At 37.9% G+C, this 14,902-nt stretch overlaps 1 protein-coding gene across 1 annotated transcript in view; it reads right to left on the bottom strand.

Annotated features, from left to right (window-relative positions):
- The window catches only part of SPEF2 (sperm flagellar 2), a 185,313-nt gene that overhangs the window by 150,350 nt on the left and 20,061 nt on the right, over nucleotides 1–14,902 (bottom strand). Inside the window, exons 4-7 of the mRNA XM_040495242.1 lie at nucleotides 13,070–13,240; nucleotides 10,510–10,650; nucleotides 8,975–9,039; nucleotides 3,649–3,835 (exon numbers count right to left, since the gene is read on the bottom strand). Of these exons, the coding sequence (XP_040351176.1) occupies nucleotides 3,649–3,835; nucleotides 8,975–9,039; nucleotides 10,510–10,650; nucleotides 13,070–13,240 (564 nt within the window). The remainder of the gene's footprint in view (nucleotides 1–3,648; nucleotides 3,836–8,974; nucleotides 9,040–10,509; nucleotides 10,651–13,069; nucleotides 13,241–14,902) is intronic.

Raw genomic sequence — 14,902 nt, 5'->3', positions numbered from 1 at the left:
CAATACAGAAAAGGTTTGGGGAAGGTAGACACAGTTGAGTTGGAGTGAATCCCAAGAACCAATCAAGATGCTAGCGAGAAGACCACAGAACCAGTTGGGAGACAAACTGGGTTCATAGTCTCCACTTAAATGCCTATACTAAACTCATCACCTTTCCTTCAGTCCTGGTGCTCTCCCAGTATTTCCCCATCTCTGTTGATAACCGAATAAAACTATGACTCTGTGACCTAAAATGCTAGGACCATCCTAAATTCAATCTGCTCTTATCATTCCTAATCTCCAATTTTCAATGAAGTGGTCTATTTTAACTCCTATGTATGTTTTTATATCAGCCCTACTCCATTCTATACCTATTGGCACTGCCCCTACCTTAAACAATGTCAGCCCTTCCTTTACCATGCCTCCACCCCCATCCTTCTCCAAAACTCATCCTCCAAAATACTCAAAGTGATATTTCTAACCCTAAATCTCATCATTTCTCATTCATATAATCACATTTGTTTATAAATCACTAGGCAAGATAACAACTTGAGCACAGATCTCTGGCTCTCCCTTCACAAGCCCAACTAAAACAGAGTATACAAACCCCAGGGGGACACTGCCACAACTTGGAAGCTAGAGAAGATATTCAGAGGCATTTCTGGTAGATGAAGCACAAATGGAGCCAGAATAAAAGCATCCAGGGCTGACATCAGATTCATGACATGCTCTCCAAAAGCAGTAGGTACTTGAGGGAAGCAGAGGAAATTCTAGCCCTGACAAAAGCCATTTTCTCTTTGGAAGACAGAAGGATGGATAAAAAAACATGCCACATTGCACATGGGAATTTCACATTCCACCACTGTGAAACAGTGACCCTAGTGTCCACTGTGCAGGGAGGTTGGGACATGACACTTCACTAAAGGAGGTGGTAGGAATGGAGGCTCCTTGCTGCATACCCCAGCCTGGCTGTAGAAATAGCATCTTTCCCCAACACTGAGAAGAAACAGTTCCCTTGATGGAAATAGCCAGAGCACTAACTTCCTTTAATGTCTTTTAGGTGGCTGGATCCCTGAACAAATCTCTGTCTGTTTGCATATGATATGATCTTATATACAGAAAACTCTAGGGGCACCTGAGTGGCTCAGTCAGTAGAGCCTCTGACTCCTCAATTCAGCTCAGTTCATGATCTCATGGTTGTGGGATCAAGCCTTGCATCACACTCCGTGCTTAGTGTCAAGTTTGCTTGGGATTCTCTCTCTCTCTCATTCTCTCTCTCTGTCTCTCTCCCTCTGCCTCTCTCCCCCACCTCTCTCTCAAGTATATTTAAAAAAAAAAAAAGAAAACTCTAAAGACTCCAACAACAGCAAAAAAAATATCTGTCAGAACTAAAAAACATATTCACTAAAGTTTTAGGATACAAAATCAACATATGAATATCTGTTGTGTTCCTATATACAATGGATAATCTGAAAAAGAGATGAGAAAAATAATCCCATTCATAATAGCATCAAAAATAATTATTTATGAATAAATTCAACCAAGGAAGTAAAAGGTCTGTGCACTAAAAACTACAAAACATTGGTGAAATATACAATTGGTGAAATACACATTGGTGGAATTGAAGAATACACAAATAGATGGAAAGATATCTCATGTTCATGAGATTGGAAGAATCAGTAATGCTAACATGTCCATAATATTTAAAGTCATCTGCAGATTCAATGAAATCCCTATCAAATTTCCAATAGCATTTTTCACAGAAATTAAAAAAAAAGCACTACTAAAATTCATATGGAACCACAGAAAACATTGAATAGGCAAAACATTCTTGAGGAGGAAGAACAGAACTGTAGGCATCACACTGTATTACAAAGTTATAGTATTCAAAACAGTATGGTACTGTCATAAAAGCAGACATATAGACCAATGGAATAGAATTGAGTCCAGAAATAACTCCATACTTCTACAGTCAGCTGATCTTCAACAAAAGTGCCAAGGCTACCTAATGGGTAAAGACAGCGTCTTCAACAAATGGTGCTGGAAAAACTGGATGTCCACATGCAGAAGAATGAAAATGTACCCTTATCTCACACTGTATACAAGAATCAACTGAAAATGGATTAAAGACGTACACATAAGACCTGAAATTATAAAACTACTAGAAGAAACTATAGGGGAAAAATCTTGACATTGGTCTAGACAATATTTTTTGTTTGTTTTTTTTTTTTTTTTTTTAATATGACCCCCAAAACACAGGCAACAAAAGCAAACATATATAAGTGGAAATACATCTAATTTCATGAAAAGTTTCTACATAGTAAAGGAGACCATCAGCAGAGTGAAGATGTAACCTACAGAATGGGAAAAAGTATTTGCAAATGTACCTTTAGCTAATATCCAAAATATATAAGGAACTCAAACAACTTAATAGCAAAACCCAAATAAACCAATTTAAAAATGGGCAAAGGACCTGAACAGACATTTCTCAAAAGAAGGCAAACAAATGGCCAGTAGGTATACGAGAAGGTGCTCAACATCACTAATTACCAGGGAAATGCAAATTAAAACTATGAGATACCACTTTACATCTGTTGGAGGGGCTATTACATTAAAAAATAAACACACACACACACACAAGAGATAACAAGTGCTGGCAAGTCTGTGGAGAAAAGGGAACCCTTGGAAACTGATGCTGAGAATGTAAATTGGTGTAGCCTTTATGGAATATAATATGGTTTGTTCCTCAAAAAATTATGAATAGAACTACCATTCGACCCAGCAATCCCACTTCTGGGCATATATTCAAAGGAAATTAAATCACTGTCTCAAAGAGATGTCTGCATCCCCGTGTTCATTGTAGCACTATTCCCAATAGCCAAGATATGGAAAAACCTAAGATTCCACTGATGGATAAATGGATAAAGAAAAATTAGTATATATACACAATGGACACATTATTAAGCCTTAAAAAAGAAGGAAACTCTGCCATTTGTGACAACATGGATGAACCTGGAAGGCATTATGCTAAGTGAAATAAGTCAAGCATAGAAAGATAAATACTGCATAATCCCACTTATATGTCAATCTAAAAAAGTTGAATTTATAAATGTAGATCTTAAGTGTTCTCACCAAACACACAAAAAATTATGTGAGGTGATGGATATGCCAATTAGTTTCATTATGGCAATAATTTCACAAGGTATACATATATCAAATCATCACATTGTACACATGAAGTATATATAATATTTATTTGTCAATTATACCTCAAAAGAACTGGGAAAAAGCTCCCTCTTACCGCCAAAAGTAGCAATAGATACACGCCGTTGACATAGATTTTAGATTTCTTTTTTGCCAGTATTTTTTAAATGTGGGAAAATATACATAAAAATTACCATCTCAAATATTTTTAAGGGTACAATTCAGTGGTAAAAAGCACATTCACGATATTGTATAACCATCACCAGAGTTTAGATTCTTCAGTGATTGTTTTGCACAGATTTTTTTCCCCGAGTGTATTTGCTGTGATGATGTGAAGTTTTTCTGTTGACATTTGATTCAGAGTAACAGATACTAAATAAATAAGATACACAAATGTATGCATAAAAGACTACATTTTTGCAAAGTTTCCATCACTATTATTCAAGGAATATCTAAATATCTTACCTCTTGTGCTTCGTGGGCTATTAACTGGTCCATTAACAGCCTCCGCCGTCTTTTCTCCCTTTGCTCTCGTGCAAAAGCATCCTCCTCAAGGCGCTTTTGGATTTTTTTAATGTAGTCATCATCCGAATACGTGTTTAATAAATCAGTTGTTGTCTGGCCTGCTGTATCTGAAGAAGGCTTGGAGGCACTAAGGACAACAGTTTTTATTGGGATTTAGAAAAACAGTGTAACCACATGCTGCTACTTGCGACTATGGAGGAAGACCTCGGGGAAAAGGCTCCCTTCAGTGCTCGGTTAACTTATTAATACAAGCATTAAAGCAAATCTTAGAACTTCATTGTGACACCTATGGCTTATCGTTAGATTCCATTCGCTGTATTTCTGGACTCTATGTTGGGAGGTCTTCAGCATAGCCTTAGCATAGCCTTCTTTCTAGGCCTATCGCCTATTTGTTCTTTCACTTATCATGATCTTCACTGAGCCCAGAGATTGGATTTTCTTTCCCTCTTCTGCCTGCTGGCTCTAGGCCTCTTGCCTCCCCTGTTTTGAGTTAAGAGTAAGTACCATATTGATAGCCAAAGTGTCAGGGAAGACATACCTCCTTAAAAGTCAGCCAGACCTTCCAATGTCAGGACACTGACAGTCCTTCCATGGATAGCTCAATCCACTACTCCCCTATGCAAACCCAAGTTGCTCTATGAACTCCCACTAACTTTCTGAATGCTTAGAGCAGTGGCCCCGCTCTAACTGGAAGCTTAGCAGCTGAAAATTGACTTGCTCATCATGCCACACTTGCACCCACAAGACTGACCTAGCCTCTTGCCCAAGTTCTGGAGACCCAAGTAAGAAGACCTACTTCGCTTCTTGTCCCACCTCATGTCCAAACCTAAAGGATCAGGAAGAGCCTAGTGGTCTTACTAACACAAAGCAAACACACTCAGTTTAGCGGGACAATGGTGGCTTAGTACAGAATTTATAGATTCATTCAAAAGTTATCTTTAAAAGTAAAAGATACAGGGTTGCCTGGGTGACTCAGTCAGTTAAGCGTCTGACTTTGGCTCAGGTCATGATCTCCCAGTTCATGAGTTTGAGGCTTGCATCAGGCTCTGTGCTCCCATCAGGCTCAGAGCCTAAAGCCTGCTTCGGATTCTGTCTCCCTCTGTCTCTGGCCCTCCCCCGCTCACATTCTCTCTCTCTCTCTCTCTCTCTCTCTCTCTCTCTCTCTCAAAAATAAACATTAAATAAATAAAAGTCTGTTTTAAAAAAAGTAAAAGACACATTTTTATGTATATAAGAATCAAATAATCAATTCTCATCTGCATGTCTCTTTACAAAATAAACAGAATACAACAGTAGAATGGAACAAGATATATCTTGTTACCTGCCAATAAATAACAAGTTTTAATATTATCAATAATTATTTTAAATATTATAAGTTATTAATGTATACAGTTTAAATAGAACTTACTGTCTTATTCAAAAGGCAAGGACACATTATTGTATGTAGCAACTAAATAGTCATCAATTCTTTTTTTTTTTTTAATTTTTTTTTCAACGTTTATTTATTTTTGGGACAGAGAGAGACAGAGCATGAACGGGGGAGGGGCAGAGAGAGAGGGAGACACAGAATAGGAAACAGGCTCCAGGCTCCGAGCCATCAGCCCAGAGCCTGACGCGGGGCTCGAACTCACGGACCGCGAGATCGTGACCTGGCTGAAGTCGGACGCTTAACCGACTGCGCCACCCAGGCGCCCCAAATAGTCATCAATTCTTATACAGACAGAAGCATAAAAGAGGTATAAAAGCACAGTTAATTCATGTTTAATGAAGTAATAATTGCATGTGTGTAGTTTAGATCATATTGTATTATAGTTCATTTTTTGTACATTTGCTGCTCCCAGATGAACTCTGAGCTCGTGAATATCCTATTATACTCCTCTCTGTCCATGTGCTCATCATCCTGACATGTAGTTGATATCTGCTAAATTTCAAATGATATGCTAAGAAGCACTATACAGAGTAATTTTTTTTAAATTACACACTGAAATCCTGGTGATTTTATCAGCAGGGGCTTAACCTTCAGTTGTGTTCTGTCACTAAGAGGCACTGAGCAGAAATTGTGTAGCCAGCAAAGCCTTAGGAGGATCAAAGACAAAGTTTAACCCTATTTATTAAGATTTAGTACAATTAAGAACTTATGAAAATTATGTGGCATAACTTTTTAGATCCTTTGTTAAAATTCTTATTATATTTTTACTCAAATGTGTTCTTAGAAAGAGTTTGCTTTGGATTGTATATGGGTTAATAGACTTAACATATTGTTTGTCCTTTATTTATCAATCTGCCCTGTAACCATCCATCTGCTGTCTCATTCTAATTAAGGGCTGAAGAAAGCTACATGATATTTACTTGAATAAATATTCATTTTCCTAGATGTGGGTTTCTTGAGGGCAATGATTATGATTTCTCTATATCTGCTTGTCAGGCCTCCACAGAGTTAATAATTGGGTGTGTAATTACATGACGAGTAATTGGAACCTTGGCCAAATTTGTGTGTATTTAAAAAGTAATTGCTAGGAACAGCCTAAAGTAAATCTATGAATCCAAATGTCAAATCACAGCAGCCAACAATCTCAACTAAAAAAAAATAGCAGATAGCATTTATTGTTTGTTTTAGAAAATAAAGACATTGTACATGTGAGGAAGAAGCAGCCATGGGAACTCTTGTGTTGCTCTGAGAAAACATTTCACTTCTCCACAAGAGAAAAAAGATGGACTTTGAGGTGATATCTCTGAGGAACTGTTTCAGGAGCAGGCTGTGAAAGAGGCAGCTGCAGAAATTGCTCCTTCTGGTCAACTTGGGAGATTTTAGCACTTTCCGGCATCAAGTAGTGTGAAGTTTTTGAAAGAGCCCAGAACGTGCTTGATCCTAAGCTAAATATTCAGAATGAACTAATGTAGTGATTAATAAAAGGGACTTAACAAAGGCCATACTGTACCATAACTTCTGTTTTCTTTACAAGTTTGCTCCAGACTAGTGCCTCCCGACATTCTTTAAAGAGAAAATGCTCATTTGCAGCATACTGGAAGGGACTGGAGTCCCAGATGAGGCTGCACAGTCACAGGTGACTAGTCCAGGGAGTCTGGCTGCCCCAAGGCCTATCCTGCCGCTCTCAAAATTGAAGCGTGGCTGTCTGTATCTCATGTCTCCCGGTGCTAAGTCTCTGGCAAGATCAAGTGAAGGCTTCCACATAGAAAGGACCTGTATAGACAATGCTATTTCCTTCCCGTTTTCCTCAAAACAGAGCCCCAGTGCTCATTCAGGAAAACAATGTACCCAGCTAAAGACTACATTTCCAAGCCTTCCGTTCTTGCCAGGTATGGCCATGTGACTGAATTCTGGCCAATAAAACGGAAGCATAAATGTTACCTCGGACTTTGGGGAAGGTTCTTAGAAGGAGCTATTTCAGCTATTTCAGATATCTACTTTTTGCCTATCCTCCTTCCTTACATCTAGAACATGGGCCAAATGGCCAGAGCCCCAGGAGCCATCTTGTATTGTGAATGTGAATTTGGGGACAAAAAAGACACAAAAGAACAGTGGAGCTAAAGCAAAGCCTGTCTTTGATGACTTTGGAGCTCCAACACGTGCTTTGAGCTGCTTACATTTTGACTTCTCTTACATGAGAGAGAAGTAAACTTATTTAATTATTTAATTAATTTAACCCACTCTTGTTTGGGGTTTCTAAAGCTAACTGATAGACTTAGGTTCAGGTGGGGTTGGCAAAGGCAATAATAGTGAGCAGAGGAAATGTCTGCAGCTGTACTGTACAAGGATGGTCTTTAAAATATTTAATAAACTGACATGGCAAGGACACTAATCGATCAAAAATGGGTGTTGGTACAGGAATGAGAAGACACTGCCATGTTTGGTGCTAATCCTGGCTGCTAAATTGTGTGGAAATTGAGGGGTCCCAGGAAAGGGAATGGCCATAGAGCTATAGAGTATAATACCACTCGCCTACAAGTAACGGAAGTATTTCAATATGTTAATATGGTTGCACTGGTGGATACCATCTGTTTATCACTCCAGAGTGTGTGGCTGGTCAGGTGAATGAAAGAGTTGGAAGAAATCCAGTGGTTTCATGGGCCAGTCCAGAGGGGTATGGTGGGGTTTGGATGGTGGCTACATGGGTAGGTAGCTTGGATTGTGTTTTCTTTAGCAGTCAGGGGCAGCACTGATAAATGGCAGTGGGAATCAGAATAGGGCATCAAGAGTTTCAGGGCACCTGGGTGGCTCAGTCAGTTAAGCGTCCGTCTCTTGGTTTCAGCTCAGGTCATGATCTCACAGTTTTGTGGGCTCGAGCCCTGCATCGGGCTCTGTGCTGGCAGCAAGGAGACTGCTTGGGATTCTCTCTCCCTCTCTCTCTGCCCCTTTCCAGTCATGCTGTCTCTGTCTCAAGCGGAAAGAAAAAAAAAAGAGTTTCTGCAGAGGGTAGAAGAAAAGGTAATGTATGTATCCTTCATTTTGCTTTATTTTCATTCCGTACCTGACTTCCTCACCATCTGTTCTTTTCCTTATTCCTTTTGTTTCCTTCCCTCAGAAATACTACTGTGGAACTGACTTACATAATTTGTGCCTATTTTCTTCTTTAACAGAGATTTAATTCATGTTCCATAAAATGTAAGTGACTAGAATCTGGGTAGTTTCCATTTAAAAATGCAGAAGAACTCGAGTTGCTCCTACCTACGTAATCTATAATCCCTAATCAATTATCTTCTGTGAGTCAATGACCCCTAATAGGAACAATAAAGGGAGAGGATCTTTATCTTTAAGCAAATGAAGCCCATTAACCAGGCATTTTTTGCAATGAACTCATGGAACTGACCATCTTAGTGACAGTTGAACTCATCTGACAACTTTTTATTGCTGGTCCCTGTGCTAAATGCTGAGGTTGCAACATGAAAGAAACCAACTAGAGTCTAATAAAGGCTTTACTGTGACAAATTTAAATTAGTGGTAACTTGCAACAATTTACGTGAATGTTTTAATAGCGTGTGAATTTAGGACAGTAAGCATAGCATAGAAAACTAAATTCACATCTCATAATAGCCACTTTCCCTCTGATCTCCACAAAAGTTGTTAATGAACAATTAATCTGAATTTTAGCTCATTTACCTTCCTTCATATATTCTCATCATGAAGATTCTACAAAGTAAAAAGATCTTTGGAGCAGCTACTTCCAATAAACTATTTCTAAATATTTAAAAATTATAGATAGGACAAAATGCAGTTTTGTGACTGTTAAAACAATTCACATCTCACCTTTCTTTTGCCTGAAGATCCTTTTTTATTAATGCTTCAAACTTCTTAATCTCATTGGCCACATCCTTTAAAGAAAAGTCGTTATCAGTTTTCTGCCTCTAGAAACCACTGAAAATCTTCATTGTGCAAGTTTACAAGGTGCTTTGTACTACTAACCCAAGCCAATTAGTAGCTAAGATACAAAAAGCTGTACTCTAGAATATTTTTATAATTCTGATTAGGCTAAATATACCTCAGAGAATGTGAAAACTGCCTAACTTGAATCATTCCGCTCATGATTCCAGTTCTGACAGTGTAACAAAGGCCATTTGATGAAAATGAAGATTACCAAAGAGTCAGGCCATGCATTTTTATTTGCAATTCTTTTAAATGAGCATAAGCATTATTTGGATATAAATGCTTCTTCAAAAATTGTTGTCTCAGATGTTTTAAGCATTTCTTGTGCAACTTTATGTATGTTATTAATTTGCTCTCTCAAAATTAGTTTAGCTCATCTCCTATCTAGTGCAAATACTTATTAATAAACTTTAATCAACTCAGAGAAATATAAAAACTACATACTTTCCTAAAATTTGGGTCTGAAAAACCTCTGTGGGTATTCTTTAGATTCCAAGTATAAGATATTTTTCAAATATTAAAAAAATAAAGAAATGTGGATTAACATAAAACACAAGGGATTTAGATATCGGAGAGACGTGCTGTCTCTGCTTTACCAGCACTGTGGACGAGAGTGAAACATGGAGGCTTTCCGAGTCTAAGTTTCCTTACTTAGAAATGGGGGGCAACAATACCCTACTTGGAGAGTTTTTAAAAAATAAAGATAATAAGATAAAATAAAGTGGCCAACACAGACTGACATATAGCAGGTTCTCAATAAATAGTAGCTATTATTCTTTTCCTGAGGTCACAGGAGAGACTACCATTAATAACCACTGTAGCATAAGCAGTGTAGATTGCAGGAATTAGTATCAAAACGTAGTCCTGCTCCCCTGTGAAATATAAGCACATTGTATCCTACTGGAATGATTGGCAGCTGGTACGGGCCAGTAAAATATCACTAGTATAGGTATCTTAAATTGGAAGATAGCAAGCAAACCACTTAACATTTCTGGACTCAGAAAAATGCATAATGAGAAAGAACTGAGTAAAATATTGTTGGAATATATATAGTATGTGTACCTTGAATGACACCTCTGTGCCCATGGCTGTTATGACTCATCACAGAAGCACCATTCTATAATAGTTTTGATGTGATCACAGGATCCTTCTCAACACAGAAGGCCAGATTGGTATTGTCATTTAATATGAGTTTCTTATCCCTGACCTAAAGCTACATTCTCTGATTCTGAACAAATAACAGTATAAAATGGATTAGATATGCATGCAGTGGAGGGCTTTTGAATCAGAAGGAATGATGACACAGATCATTAGAAAAGGAACTAAGAAGTTGGAGGAGTTCTCTCTGTACGTTTTAGAAAAAGATCAGTCTTTCATTAAGATTAACACAATGCCATATTAAAGGATTATCACCTTACCTCTGCCTCTTTTTTCTTTTTCATCATTTTTTGGGCTTCAAGTGCTTTCAAAGTACGATTTGATGCAGGTTTAGGAATCTGAATGATAGCTGCTTGGATTTTGGCCATTATTTCATTTTGTCGTCTTCTGCTCAAGCGTTGCTGGATATCCCATATACATTAGTTTAGTTATTCCACTCATTAGAACAACAGGCTATATTATATGCTCACAGGTACACATACATACATTTTTCCATTGAAACTTTCAGAACTCAGCAATTTACCAATGGACTAAGTGTCACAACTGTGTAATGTTAGGAAGCAGATGTCAATATGACTCATCTTTTTTTTTTTTTTTAAATGTTTGTATTTATTTTTGAGAGAGAGAGAGAGTGAGCAGGGAAGGGACAAAAAGAGAGAGGGAGACACAGAATCCAAAGTAGTCTCCAGGCTCTGAGCTGTCAGCACAGAGCCCGACACAAGGCTTCAACTCATGAGCCATGAGATAATGACCTGAGCCGAAGTCAGATGCTCAACCGAATGAGCCACCCAGGTACCCTCAATGTGACTCATCTTGAAAAGTATAATATTAATACAATTTTGGAATCACCAAATTATGCCTATCAAATGTGTGTGTCTTCATTCTGGGTGATGATACTAAAAGGGTAATAAAAATGCCTCAAATACAAAGAAGAATATAATTCTTTCTTAATTCCACCTTCCTGACCTGCCCAATAATGTAAAGAGAAAATGCTGTCTCTAAAGATGGTCTGCAGAGAAAGTTCCATCTAGGAGATGGTCTCTAGGAGGACTTCTGGGGAACCCAGAAGAAATGACAAACTTCCCCAAAACTCAGTCACACTTTAAACAATGAATTCAGAAGCAACCTCAAATATTGGATTAAATACTGAATTATGTGATACCATTATTGGATCATCTCTTCTCTATGTAGGCAGTAACTATTTTAAGTAGAAAATAAGCAGGAGGGTACAAGTAAAGAAAAATAATAGTGAGAATAAAATAAAATATTAAAAAAAAATAAATGTTCTAAGAAGGAATACGTAAAGGGTCTCCTGTGTGGCTCAGTCGGTTAAGCATCCGACTCTTAATTTCAACTCAGGTCATGGTCTCACAGTTCATGGGATCAAGCCCTGCATCAGGCTCTGTGCTTACAGCGTGGAGCCTGCTTGGGATTCTCTCCCTCCCTCTCTCTCTCTGTCTTCCCCCTGCTCATGCTCTTTCTCTCTCTCTCTCTCTTTGTCTCAAAATAAAGAAACATTTAAAAAAAGTAACTTGTAAAATTAATCATGGCTTTACTACTAAAGCATTACATTAAAGAACTAATAAGAGCATTAGTTCCTATACCAAAAGATGAGAAACTTTAGTTAAACACTAACAAGTCAAAAATTATAATTTAAATATATTTAAATTTTTTCTTGCCATTTTACTTTCCAAAACCTAAAGATCTTTTTGTCTTTAGAAAACCAGGAATACATAGGCTTTGCCCTTTGTCCTATTTGCTTTCTACCATTGTTAACATAAGTTATTTCAGAATATTTAATGGTTTCATATTTCCTTTCTCCCAACTTTCTTTGGAGACTTTCTGCATTACACTTGATGCATCACAGTTCGGCTGGTTCCTTAAAAATTAGAGTCCCAGCACTTGGTTTCAAACACTACTTTAAGAGTGCCTCGTCTCCTTGCCGTACAATGTGAAGGGGAAGCCCAACCCTTTACTCTCTGGCAACTAATGGGATCGTAAGATCTGCCAGAGTTTGTCTCTCATCGTTCCCTCCCTCCACACAGGGAGATGACTACATCCAGGATATTTTAATTTCTTGTCATTCTAAATATATGAATTTAACAAGTGATTTATAGTGCAATGAAGAAAACTATAATCCTTTTGCCTGTAGTTTACACATTCCATATACCTAGTCATCTGAAATTCTCTTAAAAATCTTTAATGATTCCACACACCAGTCAGGTGCTCATGTTCTTAAAGGCATAGGAGATCACTAAAGATTTTCAAAGGAATTTGAGAAACAGCAGGGAATTAGTCAAAGCAAGAGGGGCCAGAAAGAAGTTAAGAGATGTTTAAGGGTGTTGGAAAGGGAAGCAAACAGAAAATCACCCCACGTTGCCAGGATGAGAAAAACGAGGCAGGACAGGAAGACCAAGGGATTGCAGAAGAGGAACCAGAGAGGCGGAATCCCGTTCCACATGCCTTAGTGGGGAAAACAGCCGTAAGCCCTCACTGGAGCAGTTAGTAGCAATCCCCCATCGCTGAGGCATCAGAAGCATTAATTTCAACCAGATAACTTAAAAAAGAGATCAAGTGGTCCTGCCACTCCAGAGAATGGCAGTTCTTGTTCTTGGTCTCAGGGAGAGGTGACAGCAGGAGTGGGGATAGAGAAAAGGGGAAACTGAGGGGAGAGAAAGGTGAGAGTGGGGCAGAGCACGAGTCAAAGGAACATGCAACTTGAGCCACATTAATGCTTATGCAATGTGTACCATCGGCATAAATCGCAAACAGTATACTACTATGCACTAATGAATTTCTGGAAAAGTTGTACTATAAAACCTTTTCAGTATTAAAACATCTTTGTTCTTCCTTGAGTTTTTGAAATTTTTCAAGTTTCTCAGAATGCATGCGGACAAGATCTTCTGTCATGTGTCTATATTTTTCTTGAAACCTGTGTGTAACCCGCATCAGATTGAAATCAGTTTGACGTGGTATCAGGTTTCTAAGTCTCTAAATGAAGAAAGCATTTCAAAAGATTTTGTTACTAGAAAATAAAAATGTATTGTCATTATAAGCGCACATAAAATTTGTCTTCAAAATAAAATTTCTACGAAATACTATTTTTGATGGTTAAACTAAATTCAAGCCCAATACTAATCACTTATATCTTTAATTTACATAAAAACAATAAAAACATGATCTGAATTCCTTCTTATAAAATAGTCTCATATATACTTTTATATTTTTTTGCCCTGAGTTTAATTTTTAATAAATAGTATTCATTACGTGAATGAATTCTTAGAAGTACATTTTCATAAGAATAATTTTATAAAACCAATTCAACATATACGAGATAATGAGAATCCAGATTCTTTCCATTATTTAAGCTACCTCCTAGTAAAGAGTGAAGAAACATTGAAACTTCCAGGCCACTGGGAACGAGAGTGTAACAATATAAGAAAATGAACGTCAAAGCAATATGGCTGATGCTTTTAACATCAAAGCAATATGGCTGATGCTTTTAACTAAAATGTTTATATCCAAAAGTAATCTCCTTAAAAGCCAAAGACTTACTAAAAGGTTTTTTTTTTTTTTTTCAAATGTTACTGTTGCTCTAAAAATTTTTGGTCCTTCTCTTCTAAAACCGCCTCAGTAGATACTGGCACTTACTCAGAAGATCGTTTAAGGACCTATCAGCTGACTTTACGCCCATACACACCTTCCTGCTTTTCTCGTCGTTAAAAATCGCCCAGCCTCCCTCTTCAGAGGCAACAAAAATGCCAGGTCCTTGAACATCCTATTTTTCTACCTCAATACGATATCTAGATCTTCAGCTTAATTATTATCCTCTCCCCAACCCAGGAAATACCCACTGAGAGATAATGGAGTCTACTGTTAAGAGTAGAGACCCAGTGCCTAGGTTTGTTACAACTCTACCCCCTACTAGCTGCATTAAGTTGGGCAAGTTACTGAATCCCTCTACATCTCAGTTTCATCATCTGTAAAATGGGAAAAACAAAAACACCTATCTCATAAGAGTGTTGTGAAGATCAAAGGAGATAACAGATGCACGGCCCCTGGAACAGGGCTTTGCACCTCCCTGTGTACAATCAATAAGTTTTAGTCAATATTATTATGCAATAGACACCTGAATTTTCTTCCATCTGGTATCAAAGAAAAAGGCATGTCTAACTCCTTCCTAACATATCTCCTCCTCCACCTGGCCCATCAGTTGCATCCTCTTTTCTTCCCTTGAGAACCTTGTTCCACTTGGTTCTCACACCAGTCATCTCCTGCCACTGATTCTTTTTCTCAACTGGCAAGTTGTCCCGGTCTCTATGTCCATAAAGGAAACAAATAACCTCATGTTTCTCTTGAGCTTCTCTCCTGCAGCTGCTGTTCTCATTTTCTCTTCTCTTTTCCCTCCACATTTCTTGAACGAATAGTCTATGCTTCAGTCTTCTTCATCTCAATTGACTATTCAACTCACCACATTCCACACTACTCCACTGAAACATTTTTCTCTCCCCTGAATTTTATCTCCAAGGGGATTGGGACCATCCTTGTGCTGGTCATAGTACAATTGCCTAACATAAAATAGGAACCCAACAAATATTTGTTGAACAAACGAATGATTGACTCTGGGAAGGTCACCATGGCCAACTTTAAACC

Source organism: Herpailurus yagouaroundi, unplaced genomic scaffold, assembly GCF_014898765.1.
Source record: "Herpailurus yagouaroundi ecotype Mexico unplaced genomic scaffold, PumYag 29, whole genome shotgun sequence".
Taxonomy (NCBI): domain Eukaryota; kingdom Metazoa; phylum Chordata; class Mammalia; order Carnivora; family Felidae; genus Herpailurus; species Herpailurus yagouaroundi.
Note: the sequence above shows the minus strand (reverse complement) of the source record. Positions and strands in the feature narration are given on the sequence as shown.